This window comes from Sceloporus occidentalis, unplaced genomic scaffold, assembly GCF_023333645.1.
Source record: "Sceloporus occidentalis isolate IW3139 unplaced genomic scaffold, rSceOcc1.0.p SCAF_1, whole genome shotgun sequence".
Taxonomy (NCBI): domain Eukaryota; kingdom Metazoa; phylum Chordata; class Lepidosauria; order Squamata; family Phrynosomatidae; genus Sceloporus; species Sceloporus occidentalis.
The window spans coordinates 153,835,406-153,860,761 of NW_028316981.1; the positions used below are offsets into that span (position 1 = coordinate 153,835,406).

Genomic DNA, 25,356 nt, shown 5'->3' on the forward strand with positions numbered 1-25,356 from the left:
ACATTGTGACGGGGGCGCTGTTTGGGACTGGCATTGCCACCGTGGGGGAGATTGTGGTGGAGTTTGCCCTGGCCATGGAGAAGCTGCTGCTGTCACGGACCGTGTACCTGGGGAACGCACGTGAGGTAGGGACAGTCAGACCACCTTCCCTTTCATCTTTGGCAGCTCTGTGATATTCTGTGTCAAGTGTCACCCCCTCACTGTACATTTGCTGTTCTTGCTATGGTGCAGTTGCGCACGTGTAAAAGAGTTGTCATGTCAATTCCTCTGTTTCTCTCCCTTTCTTTCCCCCATAGATTATGGATGCCTTTGGTCGCCGCGGCATCCCACAAGTGGTTGGCCTCATGGACGGGTGCCACTGCCTGATCATACCACCCTTGGGGCTGAGGAATGCCTATGTCAACAGAGGGGGCTCCTATTCTGTCATCCTGCAAGGGACATGTGACCACACAGGAAGGTTCGTGGACGTGGAGCTCGGATGGCATGGGTCAGCCCACGATGCCAGGGTGGCACAGAATTCTCTCATCTACGAGGCCATGGAGGCTGGCATCTATGTGCAAGGGAACCCCAGCATCAACATCAGAGGCCAGCAGATCGGGCCCCTGATACTGGCTGACTGTGCCTACCCCATTCGGAAGTGGCTCATGACACCGTTTAAGACCCCCCGCACTCCCAAACAGAAGCTCTTCAACAAGAAGTTGAATCGCGTGAGGGGGGCCGTGGAGAGATCGTTTGGCAGATTGAAGGCGAGATGGTGCTGTCTCACTGCCCCACTCCTGGTGGCAGAGGAGAACGTGGTGCCCATCCTGGCATCATGTGTCATTCTGCACAACATCTGTGAGACCAAGGGCAGGGTCCTGGATGAGGGCATGCGATATAGGCGCCGTTTTGTGCTGCCCACCCTGGGAGCAATCACGGCGGATGAAGAGAATGCCAAGAAGGCAGCAGGGGAGGATGTGAGGAATGCCCTGGCAGATTTTTTTCTGACAAGGAGAATCTGAAGGATGGCTCCTGTGCCATCATCTGTGATGTCAGAGTGCAATGTCCTGTAATAGCATAAGCACATGAATAAATGTATCCCATTATCCACAGCCTGTGTCTGCCTATCATTCCTGATCTGTGCTGTGGGCATGTTTTGCCACGTGCCTGAGGGGGACACACACAAACACACACACACAAAAGGTCTCCTGGCGCCTGTTTTCCTGGGTGAAAAAGATACATCAGCTCCAACTGCCAATTGCCCCTTTGACAATGTATCAATCCCCCTCAAATTCAAGGTTTCCTAATGGCCCATTTGAATGTATCAATAGGGCACCCAGAGGGCATCTATTGGGGGAGAGATTCAAACTGCTCCTCTGAAAGCTTTCATTGGCCTAGGACCACCTTGGCCTAACGGCCCTGAGCCACAGGTGCCCATATATACCCGTGCGCAACTGTGCAAGACCCCAGGACGGCGATCAACATGGCAGCGCCACGCAGGAGGGTCCCGGTCCGCATCACCTACTGGTCCGATGAGGAGGTCGGGATCCTCCTGGACTCCCTGATGCCGCAGGCAGCCGCTCGAAGGGTGATGGCCAGCACAAACAAGCCCAACCGGGGGCATTTTCTCCAGGCATCCCGTGCCCTCGAAGAGCAAGGGTTTTGAAGAAAGATGCATCAGTGCAGAGTAAAGTTTAAAACTCTGAAGGCATCTTTCTTCGAAACCCTCGAAGACTTCGGGGAGCACCCCCCGGTTGACAGGCGGCCACCATTCTTTGAGCGGCTGAAGGACCTGTGGATCAGGGGAGATCGGCCCAGACCGGAAGATCGCCGTCCTCCAGGTAAGCCAGAGCTCTTGCCATGCCGTCCTACCCTCCTTGACCCTTCCCTTGCCCTCCTCTCCTTCCTGCATGGTGCCAATGCCATCCCTCCTCTTCCCTTCTGCAGGCGTGCGGCCGAGGCGGAGGCAGAGGGAGGGAGGGCACCGTGCCAGGTCGCCCTCTCCACCATCCTCGGGGGACGACGATGTCCCCGAGGGTGGGCCACAGCCAGGACCAGCTGCTGTGGCCCCTCCGCAGCCAGAGCAGGCTCCTCTGGCGGCTGGTAGGTCCCTAGGGTGAGGGGTGGGGGTTGCCTGACTGCAGCCCCCACGACACTTGTGCCCTCGTCTGCCATGCCAGCATGGTAACTTGGGCCTTTTCTTCCTCTTTTGCAGGGCTTGAAGTCCTTGCTGCTGTCGCCGCCGCTGAGGAGCCTGGCCCGAGCCGCCGCCTGCCAGGGGAGCCAGGGGACTTGGCCCTCGATGCCAGGACCCTGGATCGAGTCCTCCAAGCCCGGCAGCAAGGTAAGTGCGGAGGTGAACCCAGGGAAGGGAGCGGGGGCACCCAGAAACCCTGCCTGTGGGAGTGGGTGATGGGCTCCACAGGCTGACCCTAACCATCCTCTTTCTTTTCCCCCCACAGAGAACCGGACGGAGCGGAGGTTCGCTGCCCTGGAGGAGAAGGTGGACAAGCTGGCGGAGAGAGTCTCCTCCATGGAGGAGACTCTGCAAGAGATCCTCCGCCGGCTGCCCGCCCCACCGCCTCCTCCCCCTCCCTGAAGCAGCTTCCCTCCCCTGCCCCCTGTGCCATCCCCTTTCACCACCACCCTTTACCATCCCCCTTCCCTTTGTACATATTGTATATAGAAAAATTTTTTATTGTTGTTATTAATAAAAAAAATTATTTTTAAAAAAACTTGTGTGGTTCATTATGCACAACTGCGGCAGTGTGGCTGTGAGTGTGAATGTGACAGCTTAGGCGCAACTGTGCAGTCTAAAGCTAGGCAGGAGTGCTGGGAGGTAGCAATGTCCAAACTCTGTCCTTCCAGGCGTTTGGACTTCATCTCCCAGAATCCCAGACCACAGGGCAAGGTGGCTGGGGATTCTGGGAGATGAAGTCCAAACGCCTGGAAGGACAGAGTTTGGACATTGCTGGTTTGGGGACCAGTGAGCCAGGCATGGTGGGAGGAGAGAACAGGAAGGGTAGACTAGAGTAGATAGGGCTGGGAGGGAACACATGCCCTGGGAGGCGAAATGATGTCTTTATGGGACATCATGGGACCTAGTGCCTTGTCAGTGCTCCCTGCCCCTTGATCCCAGGCCCCCTCTAGTTGCCCTTTGCCTTTGGGGGCGGGGTGTGGGCAGTGGGACTGCCACAGAGTCACTGAAGAGGCTGGAGGATGGCCCAGCAAGAGGCTGCTGAGACAACTCCACCTCCATGGCAACTCCCTGCTCCTCAGCTGGAAGGATTGCTCTTGCTGGGGGCTCCTGCTGCCCTACTCCTTCCTCCACGACCCTGGGGACAGCCCTGGCTCTTCCAGCTCTTGCTGGGGGCTCCTGCTGCTCAACCCCTTCGTCCACGACCCTGGGGACAGCCCTGCCTCTTCCACCCTGCTCCCTACGTACCCTTCTGCGTCTCGGGCCACCCTGCCCTCCCCTCATGATCTCCAGCATTTGCCCCATCAGAACAGTCTGCGCTTCCAAGGTGGTGTTGAGTCGCCTCTGCTCCTGGTCTGACCTGTCTATTGATCTCTCCTGGTTCTGAACGGCCCTCTCTTGAACTTCTAGGTTCCTCTCTTGAAATCCCAGTGCCCTCACATGAACTTCTAGGTTCCTCTCATGAACTCCCAGTGTCCTCTCTTGAAATCCTAGTGCCGTCTCTTGAAATCCCAGTGCCCTTTCCATGAGCTCCCTGCGGGACTGTCTGCCCTTCTCCCTGTCCTCAAAGGCTCACTGCCCCTGCTGCATCAGTGCTGCCATGTGCTCTTCTGAGCAAGCCTTGAGCTGATCCACAGCCGCCACAGTTTTAGTAGCTGCTGACGGACGCACCCTTTTCTTCTTGGTGGCAAGTCTCTCCTCTGCTGACATGGCAGCTATGGGATTAGCTGGAGGTGGTTCTCCTTCTCCTTCTTCTTCTGCTTCAGTTCGTCCTCCTACTATGGGACATACAAGCAGAGAGTCACAGAAGCCTACAGTTAGCAGAGACCCTGAGGGCCATCTAGTCCAACCCCATTCTGCCATGCAGGAACTCTCACTCAAAGCTGTGGCAAAGGGTAGAGCTTCAAACTAAGGGCATGGGGAAAGGAGAGATTTACATGCAAGGGAGGGGTGCCTTAGGAATGTGGGACACATGCAGCACATGACCATGCCAGGGACACTCACAATCCTACTTCCACAGTAACCTTGCATACATACCAGCACAGTAAGCAGTGAAAGAAACATGCCACAATTGCGCAGTTGAGCCATGCAGTTATAAACATAAATATAGGGTTTACCTTGCATACTCTCTTCGGCCTCACTGCCATCGCTGGCGGGTGCACTGGCCCGGGAGACAGGTGAGCGGTCACGGTAGCTGCTGGTCGTGGAAGAGGACCCAGCACGAGATGGTGGTCTCCTTCTAGAGCTCCCGGCCCCAGCAGACATTTGTCTGAGCAGGGCGCGGGGATCCAGAGGTCTCTGGCTGCTGGAGGAATTGCCCGAGTCGGGGTGTTCCTCCTCCTCCTGATCCTCATCTGTATGACAAGGGACATGGGTCATCTCTGCCCTGTGCCCACCCCAGGACCACATCTTCCCCTTCCCCCATTTCCCCCTCCCTTCCCCCCAGGGGCCCTGGCGCATCTTACCCTGAGGGGGCATCAAAAGGTCTTGGGCACATTCAAGGTCCGGGGTCTCGTCCTCCTCCTCCACCGCCACAGGCTCGGCTCTGGCTGGCTGGCCCACCGGGACCCTCACACGTTCCCCACTTGTGGCTAGTCTATTGGGTCTGATGCTTCCATCACTTTTAATGAAAGCATGCAGCTCCTTGTAAAAGGGCAGGGGGGTGCCCTTCTTAGTACCTCTGGCCTGGGCATCTCTGTATTGTTTGTATTGAGATTTTAGCGACTTGCATTTTCGGCGACACTCCTCCAAAGTTCTGTTGTGGCCCTTGGCTCTCATGGCTTCTTCCACTTCTCGATATGTGTCAGCATTCAGGTAGGACTGCTCCAATTTTTGCAGAATGTTTGGCTGTGACCATATAGCTATAAGGTCAGCCGTCTCCGCATGAGACCAAGACGTCCCCCTGCCTTTTTTCGGGGTGCTGGTGGATGACTGTGCCATCCTGCCTGGTGCCAAAGGGGAGCCGCCGCACAGCTGTGCCAGGAGCAGCCGAACTGTGCCCGTTCCCAGGTGAAAATGGCGCAGGAATGTGTGTAGGGGGTCACTTTAAATTCCAAACTTTCCCTTATCACTTTCTACAACCAAAACATCCGCCGCGATTCCAACAACGCATGCGCACATGGAGCTCTAGGGTTAGGGTTACGAGACTTAAAATGCGCCGCAGCTGTGCCGCAGCTTCCACAGCTGCATGGCAGCGGACGCTGCAATTAAAGCCTGACTGCAAACCACGCATGTCCCAGACCCCGACCCAATATGCGACGCAGCTGACACGGAGCTTTTAAACGGGCAACTTATATTTGCGGCGTGGCAATTCTGGCGTACCGGTGCAGCAGCTTATATACGGAGATGCGCACGTACGCCGCATATCAAAAAGCAGCGGAAAAAAGCAGCACCTTTTTAATGCCGCTTCTTTCCGCTTGGGGCGTGCGGGCGGCGCGTTCATGACGGCATTCAGGTAAGGGCCGTCTGAAGGCTCTACCTTCATGACGTCATGAATACACCCCTTTTTGCCCGTCTGTATCCCGCCACAGTAACGTTTTCAAAACCCTCATAAAGATGGTTGTTCTTCAGACTCAGGTATCCTTGCTGCTTCTGGCCTCTTAGGACGCATGCAGCATTTAAACAGCATACCTCCAAAGTGACCCGAAGCAGCTTTATTTTGGCCTGTCTGTTTGGGCCCTTATTCAGCAATTCAGCCAGGGTTCTGAAACAAACACTGTGGAAGTCCAGGGAAATGTCCAGGGAAATCTCCACAGCCATCAGGGCTATTAACTTGCCTATTACAAATAAAAATGTTAAAGGCAGAGTTTCTCAAATTGAAGTCTATGTTAAATACTGTGTTATAGGCTTTAACAAAACTGTGGTATACCCAAAGCACTAAATGAAACCACTTCTTAAAGAGCAACAAATGTGTAGCAAAGCAGACCATGCTGTTACAGCGGAAGCCACCAGGACTGTTAAATGGATCTCAGATGGTTTGCTAGGTTTCCATTCCAAGCCTAGTGAAACAGTGGGCTCAGGGATGTGACGTCTGGGCCTCCACAAAGGGCAACTTGAGAGAAAGGCAGAAACTCTGTTTTGAAACCAAAAAGTTTCAAGTGTGAAAATGCATGTTAAATGCATGTGCAGAAGAGCCAGCTAGGCATGCTTCCTAAATTTAACACTCATTAAAACCATACATTCAGCTTGAATTCTGTGCTTTAAAAAGTTACACTTTCAGACTTCATATAACGAATGAGATGTGGTTTCATCCCTGGGTTTTATTAGTATTTCGAGTCATTAAAAAGACATGCATTAGATACACGTAGAAAGAAGCAAGTGAATTTCACTGCCAACATAAATCATGTTTTCAGTTATACCTCTCCTGGAAACTTTAGTTTTTCAGGTGAGGTATCATCATTTAAACCTGGGACTTACCAGCTATAGAATATACCAATTTTCCAGCTAGAGAATGAGAAGAAAATGGGACAACCATTTGCTGAGCAAGGTTTCTGTATTTGTTTCAAGATTATCCAGCAAGATCATTTCCTTCATTTTTCTGTTATTTTGTAGAGGCATGAGGTTGTCTGCTCCTTATTCAGAGCAGACAATGAGATTGCAAACAGTAGAAATGAAACTAGAACAGGAACACTCATTGAAGTGTGACTTCTCTTATTGTGATTGCCCAATGGGACATAAAATTTGAACCACAGGAAAGAATACTGAACATAGTGATATTAAGTGGAATTCAGCAGCACTGTGACTTGGTCAACTCCACTGTTCCCCTAGTCTGGTATTCTGATAACAAAATATCCATAACTGACTGGTCATATAATGTTAGGTAAAACATCTCAGCATCTTCAGCATGAATTGCTGGCATCCCCTATTTTAAAGAATCAGGTAGCAGGTGGCAAGAGAAGACTTCTCTCTGCTTCAGGGACTGTGCAGACTGCTGCCAGAGCAAACAATATGAGGCCAGAAATGTCCAACTCTGACAACCTCCCATATATTATGGACCAACAACAGGCCAGTGCACAGACACTGAGTCCTTGTATAACATCAGTACACATAGCTAACATTTCATTACAGTAACAATGTTTGCAAGCACTCCAAGAACACTGGTTAACCCATAATATGGATATACAACAACAAAGCAAGTAACAAAGTTATATTATATCAGGCCTCCCTTAAAGGAACTGATGGCATTGGCCCACCCTTCTCTCCCCCTGAGGCCAGGATGGAGTTGGATGCCTTCGGGGAGGGCGCAGTTCCTTTAAGGGAGGCCTGATGGCATTGGCCTACCTTTCTCTCCCCCTCAGAGGCCAGGATGGAGTTGGATGCCTTCGGGGAGGGCGCAGTTCCTTTAAGGTTAATGTATATGCATATGTATTTTGCATTACTGTTATGGTTGTATTGAACTTTGTTACTTGCTTTGTTGTTGTATATGCATATGTATGCTGTAAACCGCTTTGATTGTAGGAAAAGCGGTATACAAATAAATCTTATTATTATTATTATTATTATTATTATTATTATGTAGTTCTCTAGGGTTTTTTTTTTTTTACATCAAATTGCAATGGGCTGTAAAAAGCAAGTATGAAGCCAAATGTGACTGGTTATCTGAGAGTCAGTGACATCCCCACAATGGGTGACATCCAGTGTGGGGCACAGGACTTCTGGGGTAGGCGGGACTTCTGACCCCGGACTTCTGGTGGGGTTTCTGGAAGTCTGGGGCCAGAAGGATGTCTGTGAGGGCCACAGCCATGCCCCCACAGGCCTGGGGAGAATCTGCCCAGTCCAGGGAGAGCTGGCACAGCCAGGGGGAGTGCTGGCATGAGATTGAGCAGCTCCCGTGGGGGGTGGAGGCTAACTGCAAAGCTACTCCAAGTAGAACATTTCGCAGCCTTAGTATGTAGGACATACATACTAACCCACAAAATTGCCTCTGGTAATTTATAGCAAACAGTGTGGTCTGACAAAGACAATCCATCCACTATTCCTCTCTTGAGTTTGAGACCTTAAGAACTATACCTCTACTCTAGTTGATCAAAAGCTTTTCACTTTTCATAAAAGAGGTAAGACAGAAGAAAACAGGTCTTCGGTGAATTATTTATCGCATTGAAAGTCAGCAGAGTAATTAATGCAGGGGCAGAAAATTCCATATAAAAGATAATATATCTTCATCTCCTTAAAATGTCTTGCATAGTACCAGATAGCAGAAAGACACACTAGATGCTGAACAGCAATCGTTCCTCCTGCAGTTCAATGTGCAATGAAGAGGGTCAGGGCCCACTCGAACAGCATGCTGCAGTTTTACTGGGAAGCCAAACCAGCTGGTTCCAATTTTGTTAATGGTTTTGATGTGTCACTATCCTCACCATTTTCAGTGCCATATCACCTTGGTCAGCTGGCACCTAATAGGAGAAGGACAAGACAGTTATTAGCAGTTGCAGACAATTTCTGAATTAGCCACTACACATTAGCCCACCTTTTTTTAGGGGGAGGAGGAACAGGAAAATAATACAAAGCTTGTAAAAGTTACTTTTTGGACTATACTACCCAAACACAAGAAACTCATTCCTCTTTTTTTACAGTATTGTTCATTCCAATTTAAAGGAAACAAGTCAAAGAGGTCACAACATTTTTCCAGACTGCTTTTGAGGAGAGGGGAAGAAAAAGAAAAAGAAAGAAGAAATCCAAGGCCAAGTATTTTTAAGTGCGATCCAACAGAAGCTATGCACTTGTAGGCCCTCTGATTTCAAGGGCTGAGAGTTCAACCCAGTCCAGTGCAGTTTTCTCATACCATTATGGTAAAATGAAAGGTCTCTGCTTACTGCAGCCTAATCTCTTGAATAGGAATGATCTAATAATCAATCATCACCATGTCTGATTCAGCCTTTTATGCTGTAAAAAGCAGCCAATGGCGGGATACATACCGCCATTTAGTACGTCTTCCATACGTACTAGGGTTAGGAAGGGGCGGTGCTTCCGCACCCCCCTAACCCTAGTACGTATAGAATACGTACAAGATGGCGGCGCCCCTTCCACATGGGCGCCGCCATCTTGACGTACTGGACGCACAGCGTCCAGACGTGTCGCGCCGCTTGTGACGTAGCGAGCGCGCCCCTGGCGCCTCGCTACGTCGCAAACGCGACGAAAAAAGAAGCTCCATTTTGGAGCTTCTTTTTCGGTCCGCGCGGGAGTCGGGCCGTGTGAAGGCTCCGGCTCCCCCGCGGACCTACTGGCGGCGGCGGCAGAGCGGCGCAAAGTGGCGGTATGTACCCCGCCAATAAAAAGTTAATTCTCGCACGTTCCTTACTCCTTCAAAAAAAACTGAACGGCGATAAGAACCGACTCCTTTTGCCTTATTGCTGTGAGATATCTAATTCGAGCATGTGTGAAAATTCTCCATCCATATACATTGCTACACTTTTTCTTGCCGGAGTATTGAACTGGCTTTCTGCCACCTACACAACTTCTTAATAATTGCAATTAATTGACTGTAACAGAAGCATTCAAACACAGAAAGTTATTTTTAAAAGTATTCTGATTTCTTTTTCCTCCTAAAGCACAGAAGTGAGTTTACCATGTGTCCAGCCTTAAGGATCCAGAAGAAGTCTAAGTTATCATAGGACTTATGGAAAGCAGCTGTCTCGCTGGATTCTGGGGAAGTATATAATGCCTGCCATTTCTGTGTGCTAAATTTTTTCAGCTTTGGCCATTTCAGTTTCCGGAGCCATGCTTCTTGGCCTGAATGTATAAGCAAAAAATGATAATCAGTCCTCTGAAATAAATGCTCATGAGAAAAACCAGCACCCAGTTCTACCAGGCACCATTCTCAACAGTACAATAAATGGATTATAAAGGAAATGGATTATAAAGGGGGGGGGGGGAAATAAAGAGGAAAAAGCTTGAAGCAGGATTAACTGGTCATATCATTTCCATTTCCATTACAGAGCCTCCATCATCGCTTCCCATCCTCAACCTAAGAATAAATTACTCTATCCTGATTAAAACCATACTGCAATATAAGCAGGGGACAGATCATAACACCATGACAATGATTAGAGTCAACAATTTAGAAAGCATTAGATTATAAAATTTAAAATCTCAGCATTAAAATGTTAAAATCTGTTTTCATAATTACAGCAGCCTTGTTTGGCTTTGTTGTCTGTTCAGAGGATTGTTGTTAAAGAAAAATATCACTGTAAGCCACTTATAGAACACTCACTCTCACTGACTGACAAGTATTAGATGCAGCTAAATTTTTATTGCTAGATTTTTATAGTAGGTAGATACTGATGAGAGAGATATGTTAATTGCCAAGTATTAACTATCATGTTGAAAGCCAGTGTGATATAATGGGGACCAGGGTTCAAATCCTGGATCAGCCATAAAAACTCACTGGGTGACTTTGGGAAAGTCACACTCTCTCAGCCTCAGAGGATGGCAAGGACACCTCTAAAGAAACCTGCCAAGAGAACTCCATGATAGGTCGGAAATGGCTTGGGGGCACACAACAACAAAAACAACAACAACACTTATCATGTTAATACTTGGCAACTGTGCTACTTAAATGCCACCTTTTTACTGACTGTCTGGTTGCTGTTATAGTTGTTGTTGTGTGCCTTCAAGCCAGTGAACAGTTTGGATGATCCTGTCTTGGTTTAATGAATAAGCTTTGTGCTACTGCACAGTCCCATTCTTTTCTCCCTAAATGCAATACATACAATAAGCGAAAGTGTCTCAGACTAGTAATAATTTTCTCATTTTGCCCAAACAAGGAAACCATGGTCACCTGTTCAGAACTAGGATCTTCACGCCATGGCTTAAGATGCTGGCCTGTTCTATTTACTGAAAATGGAAATCAAGGTTTCAAGTTTCTACCTAATGACTGCATGGAAGAAGCAGAGAGGCAATGGGAAAGGGGGAAACAAGTGAGTCCAAGATTCAGGCACACAATGTAAGGCTATAATATTCAAACTGAAATGTGGTGTAAAACATGGGTACTAAAGATGGTAACCAGAAATGAAGGAGTGACTTCACTGACAAGAAGATGAAATACTGCAGAGATATTTAAAAGGTGGATTGCAATTGCTCAAGGATTCCCATTATATGATCAGTGAGTCACTTAAGACATACTTGAGCGAATAGAATGTAGATGGGAATTTATAGTCAGTGGGGCTCACATCTACTATGTTCATGAATTGCTCTTATCCTGAACCTCTTGAGTCATTTCCTCTCCCTCTCCAATGGAGTATACATTTTCATCAGTTTTTCTCTTCTCTTCCAGTTACTTTCCTCTCAATCCACTGCCTATTTTTGTTCATTACTTTGTTTTCATTATTCTGGTGTCCTTCTGTTCCCTTCCCTCCCTCACAAAATTCCAGTTTTCTTATTCTCAGCTTGTCTTTATGGCACTTGTATAATCCTAAAATCCTAGCCAAACTGCAACCACTCATTTTCCCCTTCCTTACAGAAGATGGATTGTGACTATTTTGTTGCTGATTATAGTGTTTCCTGAGCTGATAAAATATTCATTAACATCCTAGTCATCACCTGCACCATCCAACTTGCATTAGGCTTTGCTGCTACAAATATTACTTATTTATTTACATCATTTATATGCCCCCTTTCTCCCAGGGTGGGACCCAAGGTAGCTTCTAGAGAAAACAAATTAAAAACATTTATAATAAAAATTTTAAAACAATTTAATATCCCCACATATTAACCAATACACACGATAACTTACACAACTGAATAATCATCCAAAGTACTGAAGGGAGATCAAGTCTTAAGAAGAACTTAAGCAGTCATCTCTTCAGTCACCATTCACCACATGAGGACTTGTAAAATGTGTGGCAGTAAACTGCTTAGTTCATGTAAGGCATTAAATTACTGAACACACAGAAGTTAAATCCCAGTTTCCAGTGATCCCATAGCTACATCAGATATGGCACACTTATAACAGTTGTGTAAAACAACATATTCCTTCTTCCTTATATATCTCCATACCATGGCACACCACATATTATCTCCACTTCATGACATATAGCTTTAATTTCAAATAAATAATACAGTGAGCCCTTGTATCCACTGGGGATTGGTTCCAAAACCTTGAGTACAGTGCGCCCGCATCATACATGGGTGTGCTTTACGCAGCTTTCAGCATACACTGAAAGCCGTGCGGGGAGGAAGGGGCGGCACATCCCATAGGGACGAATGGAGCACGCACCCATGGCACGCACACATCGCTGCGCCACCACATGCAAGAGCCCCATTCATTTAAATGGGGCTCGAGCATACGCGTTATTTGTTTTACACGGGGGAGTCTGGAATGGATCCCCCGTGTAAACAAAGGGTGCACTGTAGATACCAAAATCTCTGGATATTCAAGTCCCATTAAATACAATGGCAAAGTGAAATAGTGTATCTTACAGAAAATGGCAAAAACAAGGTTTGCTTTTGGAAATTATATTATTTAACATTTTCAAGCTGTGGATGGTTGAGTATGTGGATACAAAATCTGTTGGTACAGAGGGCCAACTGTATCTAGCAATACTTCCATTATTGATCCATTTGCATAAGAAAATATCCTTACCTATGGTAGAAACGATGAGATCCAACTGCCCATTATAGACAGTAACATTGACATTGGCTTCCAGCAAGTCATCTACAATATCAATTGCATGCTTCATGAAGTCTTCAGCCATATTCATAAATACATTTTGGGATTGACCTGGAAGGGAATGCAAAAAATGGAAAGGAAAGAACCTTTCTTGATAACAATAATAATAAATAATAAAACTTTATTTTACCCCACCTCTCTGTCAGAAGACAACTTGAAGCATAGAGCCAATGTGGTATAGTGGTTTGAGTATTGGATTAGGACTCCATGAGAGCAGAGCTTAAATCCTTTTTAGCAAGAAACTTGGATACGTCCCACTTTCTTAGCCTCAGAAAAAGACAATGACAAATCTGCACTGAACAATGCTTGTCAAGAAAATCCTGCAATAGATTTGGTTTAGGCTTGCCATAAGCTGGAAATGACTTGAAGGAGCACAACAATAAGTAAGCAAAGACAGTATAATTTGCAATACATTACCCTAGACCAGGGGTCGGCAATCTATGGCCCACGGGCCGGGTGCGGCCCGGCGAGGCCTTGGGACCGGCCCCAGCCCGGTCCTGCCGCCGAATGCCACCGATCACGCTCCTTCCCTGGCCTTTAAGGAGGCCCGGGCCTCCTTAGAGGCCAGGGAAGAAGGTGGAGGGCCAGGCACGATCGCGGTGATTGCGGACGGCCCTCGCGCTCCTTCCCTGGCCTTCCCTGGCCCCTTGGAGCCCGTTCGGCCGAAGGAAGGGACCGAGGAGGAGAGGGCGGGCACACGCCTCCTCCTCCCCGAGGGGGTTCATCTGACCTGAGGTGTCCTTCGGAGGACACCTCAGGCCTGGCGAAGCCCCGAGGAAAGGAGCAGGGGCCGCGCACCTGTTGCTCCTGCCCCTCACGGGCCCTTACTGGTCCCCAGCTGTCTCTGAGAGGCAGCTGGGGGCCAAGGAAGGGCAGGAGGAGCAGGCGTGCGCCTGTCACCCCCTCTCCCAAACCCCCCCCCCCACTTCTAGCTGTCTCTCAGACAGCTGGAGATTGGGAAAGGGAGCACAGAAAGCCCCGCACCCGGAGGGTGCAAGCTCTGCCCCCAGCATGTGGCTCTGCCCCCGGAGGGTGGAAATTCCATCCCCGGCATGCGGCCCCGCCCCTGGAGGGTGGAAGCTCCCCCCGGCTTCAGCCCCCCAGTTGTCTGAGGGACAGCAACCCGGCCCCCGGCTCAAAAAGGTTGCCTACCCCTGCCCTAGACCATGTATACCTTTCCATTTTATAATCTTTTCTCGTTCTTTCATAGCCACTCTCCTCATTCTTAATTTAATCTTATTTCCTCACTGCAGCCTCTGTTTCTATTGGTGCTTAATCCCAGGTATGAAAAATCTTTCACTATTTCTCATTTTAGATTATAGGCACTTTTGGTCACGGACCAGACCTTTTATGTTTTGTAAAGAAACATGGGCCCTGAGAGAGCTATGCATGTTTGTTATACTATTCACATAATCTAAATTGAGAAGGGTATTCTGGGAGCTGTAATTCCAAAAAGTAACATTTCTGGATATGGGGATCCTAACCGGTATCAATTCACCATAGTTCTTTTATCATTTAAAAAAAAGCTAAATTGTTCCTTGGTATCTGCCTTGAAAGAGATTGTCAACAGGAAAAATTATTCACCATCAAAATGAAAATGGAGGATGAATTTGGTTGCCAGGATCAGCTAGTTTGCCAAGCTCTCCTTCTCTACAAAGTGGATAATTCTCAAGAAAGTGATTCTTCAATCCTTCATATCTACTAAGACCTAAGATTCACTTTTCTCTACAGAAATAAGAAAAACCTCCTCTCCACCTGACCCACAGCAAAATCTTTTTAGGATTAGCCAGAGTTTGAACAACTAAAGTGTGCTTCAATAAAGCAAAGATAGATATTAACATTAGAATCCTGCTCTTCAGAGTCCGCTCAAATCACTACACCACACTAGCTCCCATGTATGTGAGTGCTTCCAGCCAATTCATATCTCATACAGACGGCTTCCCCCCCTTTCTAAGAGAAGATTCCAGAAAAGTTGCAGAATGGTTTTCAGAGCTTGAATTCAGAGGTTTTTTTAAAGCAACTATTTAGACCAAATAAGCAACTGCAAATGTTATCTGTTATCACTTTTAGTTTAATTTCTTTTCACTGAAAGCATTTGGAAGCCTGACTATGCACTGGCTTTCTTAAAGCTAATTACTTCAGGGCTCCAAATCATTATTGAAATAATGTGGGAATCTAATTATCTGTGAACTCCAGGGAGATATGGAATACTTGCAATAAACCCTTATTTAATTGAAAACTTGCAAACAAGCAAAAGTTTAAGACCAGTTCTTGCAGTTTTAATCAAACAAAAATAATATTTATTAAGAGTCTAGCAACTTCATTATTCTCTTCACCTTTGGATTAACCAACTTGTAAATCCTGTCTGTACATTTAAGAATATCTTTCTTCAAAACTTAACACAAGTTTCATGCCATTTAGTTGCTTGAGGTTTCCCCCAAAGTATCCAGGGAATTGTATTCTGGTGAAGGTAGTGAGAAATTAGATTCCTATTTTTCCTAGTCTGTAACTGAGGTTATTTGGTGACTTCAGAGAAGAGATAACTACTATTATCAGCCTTCAGGGCTGGCCCTAACATTAGACAGAACAAGGTAGCTCCTTGAAGCAGTAAGTTGTTTTATTTTTACTGACAGAGAAGGCTGTAGCTGGGAATTGCTGAATCATGTGTCAAAATAAAGTAGCTTCAGGTGTTATGGGGGTGTGTGGATTATTTGCTACTTTACTTCAGGCACTCAACAATCCTGTTAGCCTTTAGGATGGTTAAACTCTGCCCATCTATAATTCCTGAAGCTTCTGAGGTCTCCCTCCCCTAAGGAAACATTTCTGATAAGAAACCAGTCCCAACAGTCCCCTTCTTCTCTTCTGCATCATCTGCCTGGCTGCCACACTGATGATGGAGGACTAGGGCTGGAGTGTGGTTGCTGTGTACCTTCAAGTCAGTTCCAACTTATGGCAACTGTAAAGTGAAACTATCATCGTGTTTTCTTGGTAAGATTTGTTGGGGTGGGAATGTCTGCTTTTTTCTGAGGCTGAGAGAGTGTCACTTGCCCAAGGTCAGCCAGTGAGTTTCCATAAGTGAATGGAATTTGAACCCTGACTTCCTGGAGTCCTAGTCCAGCACTTAAACCATTACACCACACTGGTGTTTTTCTAGTGTAATAATACTACTACAGGGGAGCTGTGGCTGTCTCTCATAAAAAGTTCCCCCATCATAGCCCTACTTCATACTTGTTGGACAAAACCCAAACTCCTATGTCATTATGATACTTTGAAAATACACAACCATCACCACAGCATCTTGAACAAATATCAAAAATGGCTAACTAGTTTTACAGGTAGAAGACTGAAGCAACCTGCCCCCTCCCATACCATGTTAGACTGGAACTTGGAACATATATGTTCCGGTCCTCACTGAGTCACAAAACCCACTAGGTGACCTCCAGCCAGTCACTTTCTCTCAGCACGACTGTATAGGGTCACTATGATGATAGGAGGAAAAGGAAAGAAACTTTGTACTCCAACTCAAGCACACTGGAAGAAAGGAAGAAAACACATGCAACAAACAAACAAACAACTTACCCTCTTAGTTTAATTGCACTGTCCTTTTACATCCTAAACTAGAAGTGCAACTCTTGAGCAGTTAACTTTCTTCTCATTAGAAGAGATTAAAATAGCTGAGTAAGAATACTTTCACATGGTTTCTTAAACTATCTCAACAAGACAAATACACTTCGCCAGTCTGCCTGATACAGATAACAACTGACACTATGTGAAAATGTAATTTTAGTCCCCTCAAAGCAGAAGAATCAGATTAGAGACACATATTCTATCAAAAAGTAATGACATCATTATTTTCTAAGCAGTCAAGAAAATAGGAAACATTGTCTTACTAGATGGTCTTTAGATATAGTCTGAAAGATATCACAGTACCTCCCCATTTCACATGGTCTGGAATTATTTTGAGCTTCTTCCTGATGGGCCCATTCATCAAGTCACTCAGCTTGTCTTTATTTTGATACTGAACATGACGTTGGAAGAGTTTTACTTAAGAAGAAGGAAAAAGAAAGAGAGAGAAAAAATGGTTTGGCGATTTGCATTAGACAGCTTGTTCAGAGAGAAGACAGTTTATTTAAAAGCCCCCTGCCCTTTCATTCCAAATCTTCAAGGGACGTTACAGGAGAAAGGTTTTCTACTTTTTTTCAAGCTCCAAAACAAAACAAGGAAGGGTTTTGTAGTACATTTAGCCAGGGAAGAATAAAACATTCTATGAGCAAAACTAAAACTAAAATGCACATAGAAAAGGCTTCACAATGAGAAACAAGATTTAGCATCAGACAAGCATCCGTTTCTCTTCATATAATCCAATAATATAGTTCCTGGACTTTGTACAGAAAACATGAGATTTCTAACGCCATGTTTGCCACCCAAAGTGAAGGTGGGAAGAAATTTGCAGGAGACCCCCCCCCTCCCAAAAAGGCATGTGTCTGTATGTGTATTTGTGTGTGTGTGTGTGTGGGGGTATTCCTACACTATTTCTCTTGTCCATTAATTTCCCTCTGAAACGTTTTTTCTCTAACTGCCTTTCCAGAGTTGGACTCTCCGAGACGTGAAAGCAAAGCAGTAGGGGGCAACATGTGGCTGCAGGAACACTTCGAATACCCCACGTCATCTCTGCAAGTTTTCCTCTCCCAACATCCTGTCTCATTTTCATCACAATAAGTTATAGAGATGGAGAACATTTCTAAGGTCTGGAATCCAGGCTTTATAAGGAACAACTGAGGGAGTTGAGTATGTTTAGTTTGGAGAACAGAAGGCTGAGAAGGGATATGATTGCTGTCTTGAAATAGCTGAAGGGATGTCATACTAAAGACGGAGCAAGCTGGTTTTCTGCTGTCCCAGAGATAGAACACAAGCCAATGGATTCAAGGTACAAGAAAAAAGATTACACCTTAATGTTAGGTAGAACTTCCATCGTATAAGAACTGTTCAACAGTGAAATAGACTATGAGGTGATGGATTCTCCTTCTCTGGAGGTCTTTAAACAGAGCTTGGATGGGCATCTTTCAGGAGTGCTTTAGTTGTGTATTCCATGGCAGGGGACTGGAGTAGTGTAGGAATACCCCATAGACACACATATAAATACAGATTCTGTGATTTTATACGTGCACATGCGTGCACACACACACTCTTCATCAAGAAAATCCTGAGGCAATATTACAACAGATTAAAACATTAAGATACAATTCCTAGTGACATGAGGCAGGGCATCTACAAGTCTGCTTCTGCTTTTGTGTCATGTCTTTTTAAATTGTAAGCCCGAGGGCAGGGAACTGTCAAATTAACAATCTATAAACTGCTCTGAGAGCCTCTGTGGCTGAAGAATGGGGTATAAATACTCTAAATAAATAAATAACTTTTTCATACAGGCTTTACTTGCAGCCTGAGCTAGTCAGTTACAGTCTTATTGGCAGAAACAATTTCATTTTTGTATGTGCATTCACCATCTTGATCATAATGGTGGGAAACATTATATGAATGTATGAAATAAAATAACAGACTACTAAAAAAATAAGGGTGCTGAGATTTATTCTGTAAATCCCAGCTTGCTTCAAAAACTATAGTTTGCAAGATTTCTATAGAGAAGAGATAAGTGCTAAACCTGTTTAACACTTATAGAGCAGGGATGCCCTTGATCTTCTAAATAAAAACTCCAGTACAAAGGGATGTCTTGCAGCAGGAAAACACCCTTTAAAAGAGGATGCTTCCCACAGAGCAATCTCTCTCTCCACTTACAGAAGGGGAATGTTTCACTTCCTGGTGATGCCACAGCAACCTTTGAAGTAGTTTCCTGAGTTAGAATGTTATAGAAATTCACGCCATTTGTATTCTAGAAGACATGGAAGAATATAGTGAGAACAGTCACAAAATCTGCTTCTCACCAGCAGACATGGCTACACCTCAGCACAACCCCCTTCCACAAAAACTCTCCTGGATTCAGCCCAGTGCACAGGTCACAAGATGTAAAGTAAGCAGGATTCCTGTATCTTTAATTGTGTTGCAGATGATGACACCAAGTTAGGCAGTTTCTGTAGTCAGATGCAGCCTTGTAGCCGGTCTTCACTCTGCCTGTGCTGTTAGCTAATTGAATCTGGGGAAACAAATCTTTTCTGCTCCTCTACTATGGTGTGGGTAGCTGCCAGAGGTTAAGAGAGCTGCATCAGCCCACTGCAAGACATCAGGGGTCTATATTCACACTATACCCCCTCTAAAATGTTTTTAAAGAAACTTTTTGCCCTAAAATTCCCACACACAGCATGATAAATGTTGCCATAAGAGAGAGTGGGTGGGCTGTTCTAGCACCAAGAGAGGCCTTTCAAAACTGTTTAAAACCTCCTTCCTAGGAGGTGTGAGGGGCATTTAACAAATTTCCTCCCTATTTCTTTTTATTATTATTATTTTGGGTTGGCTGGGGGCTTTTCCAAAATGGCCAGGATAGGATGCTTGCAGCTCATCCACTCTTGCTCTAATATTGAACCTTACTGCATTGCCTCTTGGGACATGATGGGGGCATGATGAAAGGGGGTGGGATAAGAACAGAATGGGTGTTCTACCTTACAGCACAATGCCACCACCGGAAGTTCCCATTGGGTTCCGGATCCATCCCAGAGGAGGCGATTTTCAGGAATGCTTCTAAACAGTTCCTGAAAATCGCCTCCTCTGGGACGGATCTGGAACGCAATGGGAACTTCCGCCGCCAGTGTTCTGCTGTATGGTAGAATGGGCGATAGCATCCATTTTGTTCTCATCCCATTCCCTTTTATCATGCCCCCATCATATCCTAGGGGACAATGCGGTAAGGTCCATTAAAATGGGTGAAGGTGTCATCAATCTGTGAAAAAGCATTATGCATTCCTTCCCTCCTCCAGCTAATATGCTCACCTGAGTTCACCACAAAACAGCCACCTTACCTCTTCTATGATATCCTCTGCCTTACTCCAAAGCAATGTAGCCAGTTTGAATTCTCTTTTATTCATAGCATCCAGGATTTTTTTAGCAGCAGTAGTCACTTCCTTTAAACCTTTATCATCAAGCAAAGACTGTGGCGCACATATGGAAAAACAAACCAAACCAGGAATCACTACAGCATGTACTGTACAATTACAGTTTTACCTTACTGCATTACTGCATTTGCAACAACAGAGAACATTTATGCACATATTTTAAATAAATTATCATTGTTTGTAAACACTACTCATTAACGTAAATCAATTAAACATCGAGAAATCACTGGAAGTACAGTTTATTTTAGTTGTCTTCTATAAAATAAATAGGAAGGGGGGCTTAATTGCAATGAAACCTGTGTTTCAGATTTCCCCCCCCCCCCCAGTTATAATGCGTAGCCTGTGGCTACACTCAATAAATATAGATTGTATCATATGGCAAACATTTTGTCAATAATCCTACCAGATGCACAAAACAAACAAGGGGGGCGCTTTTAAGCTTTCCAAGAACATCTGGCTGCCTTTGGAAAACAAGAATCCTGGATTAGATTTGTTCTAGTCCAGCAATTCTCATGAAAACTGAAAATGTGAAAAGAACTGATGCAGTAGGACAAAGTAAATACTTACAGTGCTGTAAAGATAAGGCCCCCAGGAAAGCACAGAATCTAAAGAGTGCAAAAATTAAGAACTGTCATGATGCAATAAACTTTTTAAATAGTAGGAATTGCTACTAGGCATAATCCACTAAAATCTCTGCTTAAACTGGACATCTTTATTTGGAACAAAGCACAGCTGGACAGGAAGGGTAGATCCAGTACTTGATTCCAATCCAGACTGGGTGACTGTACCAGTTTCTTGTTGAAAAACTGCCACTCTAGTTCTGCACACAGAAGGGAACCTGGCCCAGATGAATTTTTCTACCATCTCTCCTCATACCAATTATCTCTACACATGGATTTCATCTTTCTGTGACAGAAAAGATTTTATGTACCTACAGATAGAATAAAAGTCTTTCCATTGTGGACAAGGAGATGAGTGTCCATGACATATGTCAGCAATGAAGGGCAGGGGTGGGTCGGTGACACACTCCCTCATGCTTTCAACCAACAGTGTTTATAACAGTGCTTCTTATCAGGCTTTCTGATATGCAAAACCACCATTCTCCCTCCCCAATATTTTGAAATGAGCATCATCTTTGTACAACTGCTTATTTCTTTCCTGGAAACTCCATGGAGGAGCAACTGATGGTTTGCGGACCAGCACTGGTCCATAGGCCACTGGTTTTTAACAAACTAGCAACATTGTCCAATCTGGGCCAAAACCAAAGGGAGCACCTTAACACTAGGCATCACTCAGTGTGGTAACTCATGGTGTCACCCACCATTAATCTCCTCCCATACAGCACCATCAGACTCTTTAGTAATGCTTTTTGTACTACTTTCATAAATCATAATTCCCATATATCACTGAATGTAATGGCAATGTTGTAAGATAAACAACTAGAAAAGTAAAATATCATACGAACAGCCTAAATGTATTTACACGTACATAGTTTCATGTAGTTAAAGTGAAAACTTGGTAAGATTTGATGTTTTTAAAGAAAATTTAATTAAAAAAATAACTCAATATGTAAAAACCTGGGACCTCTCCTATACTCTCCTCACCTCACTCACACCATCTCTTAAGCATTTTAAATGGAAATATGTAAATACCACAGCCCACTTCTGCTAAAAGGGAGATCTTTGGGGAGCAGTGGTGTCACCCCACCCCCACCCCCCTATATCACCTGCTGCAGTCTGCATCCACTTCACCCCCTAATGATGCCACTACCTTAACAATCACTTTGCTGTGCTACTCATACTTTTATTCCCTTATTACAGATTAGGTTGAGGAATACTATATAAGGAGAACCTGTAGAGCAATTAATTGTTTCTTCCTATTGCAAGATGTTCTGAGAGCCCAGGTTAAACAGTAGTCTAGTGTTAATACTGCAGCATTCAGTCTCATACAGAAACCTCTTGCTCTGCTGACTTGGGTGCAACTGTTCTTTTAAATAAGCAGTGAATAAATTGTTGCCCAGTGGTGCAGGCAACCTTCCAATGGCCCCAGCCCCGCTCCAGTCTCCTTGATTACTGAAAAAGGTCCTTGCACCTGGGATGTGGCATTTTTGTCAGGTTTCTTTTTTATCCTGCCATTTACTGTTTTAAATCACAGAGGTTTAAAACTGAAAATTAGGGTGCAAGGGTCCCTTTTCAGGGGCAGAGGAAGGTCATAGGGGAGGTGCAGGCCTCTTCTGTCTGGCTGGAGTGGGGTGTTGTTTGACTCTGAGACCTCAGGAAAGTTATACTGTATACCATGTTTTAGGACATTACTACATGTGGCTTTTAAACAGTGATTACACCAGAAAATAAGTGGCTCTGGCAATACTTATTCCATGACAATGCCTCTGACCTGTAGCAGCTCTGTCCACTACCTGTTCCTTTCCATTGATGGGTGAAAGTTGTCAATGACCTGGCAAGCACGCAAGTCCCCAGGGTGCAGAGTATTGGTCCCGCGACAGTTGTGGGATTGCCAGTCATGTGCTGCCAGTGTTCCCTCATTACCCATTTCAATTTCCCCTCATTATTTCCAAGAACCCTGATTAACATTTATTTATTTATTTATTTATTTATTTATTTATTTATTTATTTATTTATTTTACTTCAAGCATGGTAGTAATGCTCTGGTTTTCAGGGAAATAGTGGGGATTTTGAAAAATTACTTAAAGGGGTGGTGGGTAGAGCATAAGGCATGGAGATGGGGTTATAGGATAGTCAGGAAGAGAGTGTGATGGGGGCAGGAGCCCCAGTAGTGATCGAGGAGAGGTTCCATGATGGTTTCTCTGCAAGCAGTATGTTCCCATTTTATTTTTTTCTAGCACGACTGTTGCTTGAATGGTGGTAAAATCCTTAAATGACCAAGAGGAAACTATAAATAAAATCACATTTTGTAGACAGACCCAGATTAGGACAGAGACTTCTGTTTTGGATGCTGTTTTTATTTTTCTAGCCATCATACATGTACAACAGAGATATGCTACAGTGGTGCCTTTTTGCAAGGTGATGATGGTGGCAGATCTCACTTGTTCCATTTAATACAGAGTAGGAGAAGGAAGGTTTCAGTCATTACTCTGCATGTTTACCTGAAAGTAAGTCCCACTGAACCAATGGGGTATAATTCTGTACTGCCTTGCAAGTGGATTGTCCTGACCAATGATTTTTATCTCCTTTACCATCTTGAAATGTTCAGAGAATCATTTAACATATCTACACATAAGCACATGCAATACAAAACTCTTATTGGGAAAATACTTTTCTTTGAATCATTACAAAATGAATGACAAGAACTCATACCCTCTCCTTCTCCCAAACACAAGAAGTTCTGAAAACTTTTGTCAACATACCTAGAGGAGAAATCCACGAATCACCCAGGGCTACCCCGAGAAAATTGCATTTGATTGTTCCAGCTTGAATAGACTTGTAGGGGAAAAGAGAGAGAGAATGTGAGATTGTGTCCAGGCAGTTTATGGCAATGCAGGACAGAAACACATAACATTTTAAGTGTGGTAAAGCCAATTTGATGGCACTATCATTGTTGTGAAGAGTATATGGACAGTTTGTTTTAGGTCCAGAAGCAACATTTAAAAGGTGTTTTTAAATACACACACACACCTAGTTCTGCAGATTGTTGGTGTGGTTTCAAGTTCAACCAAGGGAAAACACATTATTCAACTGATATGAAAGCAACCAAGAGAGCCCTGTGGAAATACTCTCTGCTGTTTTTGCTGAAACAGACTAACATAGCCATCACCACACCTCAGTAAATTTCTTCAATTGATGCTGAATGTGTTGTGGAGAAAGCTTATTAGGAAGTACCTGTGCTTTGTCATCAGGAACCTCACACACATAAATTCCTGGCACAGTGTATTTTAATTAATTTAATGTGTATTTATTTAAATTAGTAGGATGAAGTCTCAAAGCACACTACAGTGTCTCAGCACATACTCTGCATGCAAAGCATGACCAGATTCAGTCTCTGGGAAATCAGGTAAAACTCTTGGCTGAGACCTCAAGAGCTTTTGTCAGTCAAAGAAAATAATACAGGCATATTTAGCTTAACAAAGACCCCATACAGACAGGCCAAAATAAAGCTGTTTTGGGCCACTTTGGAAGTATGCTGTTTAAATGATGCATGTGCCCTAAGAGTCCAGAAGCCACACCAAAGCCACTATCCAGTCCTAAGGACTGGAGTGCAGCTTTGGTGCAGCTTCCAGACTCTTAGGACACATGCATCATTTAAACAGCATACCTCCAAACTGGCCCAAAACAGCTTTATTTTGGCCTGTCTGTATGGGGCCAAAGCTCCTGAAAAAGAAGTTCCTTTTAACAGTTTTTAAATGCCTGTCCATACCCCCCCCCCCTTTCTTTTCTTGTCTTCTGTTGAGCTAGAATGTGGTCTTTTTTTTTTTAGCACTGTCAGCATTGGGAAGATGGTGAAGGAAAGATGTACAAACACATACTTTTAGTGTCAGGTGGTAGCAGTGTGTCTACAGTAAACATTACAATAGATGTTTGAGATGGGAAAGAATTGGATTTTACTCTAGCTGATCCTACTTTAGCTATGTTTGCCTGCTTTTAACAAGCAAAATAAACAGCAGCTGTCTCCAGAATCCCTTACTGAGCATGCATTAACAGCATAACAGAGAGAAACAGGGCAAGTAGATAAGCTTACATGTCCAGCATGTTAAAGCAGCCATGGGTTGAAAATATATTTTTAAAAAATTCCAGTATGCAAACCTTGATTTTGCCATTTTGTATAAGGGACACCAACTGACTATGCCATTGTATTTGAAGGGACTTGAGCATCCACAGATTTGGTATCCACAGGGGAAGGGTCCTGGAACAAACCCCAGCAGATACCAAGGGTCTACTGTATATGTTTGGCCACCAAAATGGAAATCATGAGAAAAATGGAAGCTGGTGAAAGAAAAAGAAAAATCCTGGACACATTTTGGAAGAAGTTTTCAAATGATCTCTGGAAAGTACAAAATGTTTTTGTTTACTTATTATGCAAGGCTTATCTGACCTCATTGTTTCATTTCACACGTGCATAGTGCTAGTTTTAGACAGAGAGTTTGCTGGAACATACTGAACTGTTCTTTTCTTTTGATACAGAACCTATCCCATTGATTTCCTTGTTATTTCTGCTTCTGGTACCAAATTTTCTGTTAAAGAAGTAATGCCTAGGAACACATCTACTTTATTGACTGATGCATACTTTGTACTAAGCATCAGGCCAGAAAAACAAGTATCTTAATATAATACAGTTTCATGTGTTTGCCATTCAAGCATCACACATACATATGTATATGGTGGGTCTCTTTAAAATAAAATTTCAAAGGAGGTCAGACAGGGGAAAAGTATGTTTATGGGCTGGATCACTTGCTGAACCAGTATTCTACTTGCTGTTGTGTA

The 25,356-nt window shown here is 44.7% G+C and overlaps 1 protein-coding gene across 2 annotated transcripts in view; it reads right to left on the reverse strand.

Moving 5' to 3' along the window:
- Positions 1–6,403: 6,403 nt before the first annotated feature.
- Positions 6,404–25,356, reverse strand: part of SCPEP1 (serine carboxypeptidase 1) — a 40,017-nt gene continuing 21,064 nt past the window's right edge. For both annotated transcript variants that reach the window (XM_089478180.1, XM_089478190.1), the window contains 8 exons: positions 23,286–23,358; positions 20,471–20,508; positions 19,811–19,939; positions 18,636–18,729; positions 16,773–16,886; positions 12,756–12,893; positions 9,741–9,904; positions 6,404–8,568 (listed from right to left, as the gene is read on the reverse strand). In XM_089478180.1, coding sequence (XP_089334306.1) covers positions 8,503–8,568; positions 9,741–9,904; positions 12,756–12,893; positions 16,773–16,886; positions 18,636–18,729; positions 19,811–19,939; positions 20,471–20,508; positions 23,286–23,358 — 816 coding nt within the window. In that variant the 3' untranslated portion in view covers positions 6,404–8,502. The remainder of the gene's footprint in view (positions 8,569–9,740; positions 9,905–12,755; positions 12,894–16,772; positions 16,887–18,635; positions 18,730–19,810; positions 19,940–20,470; positions 20,509–23,285; positions 23,359–25,356) is intronic.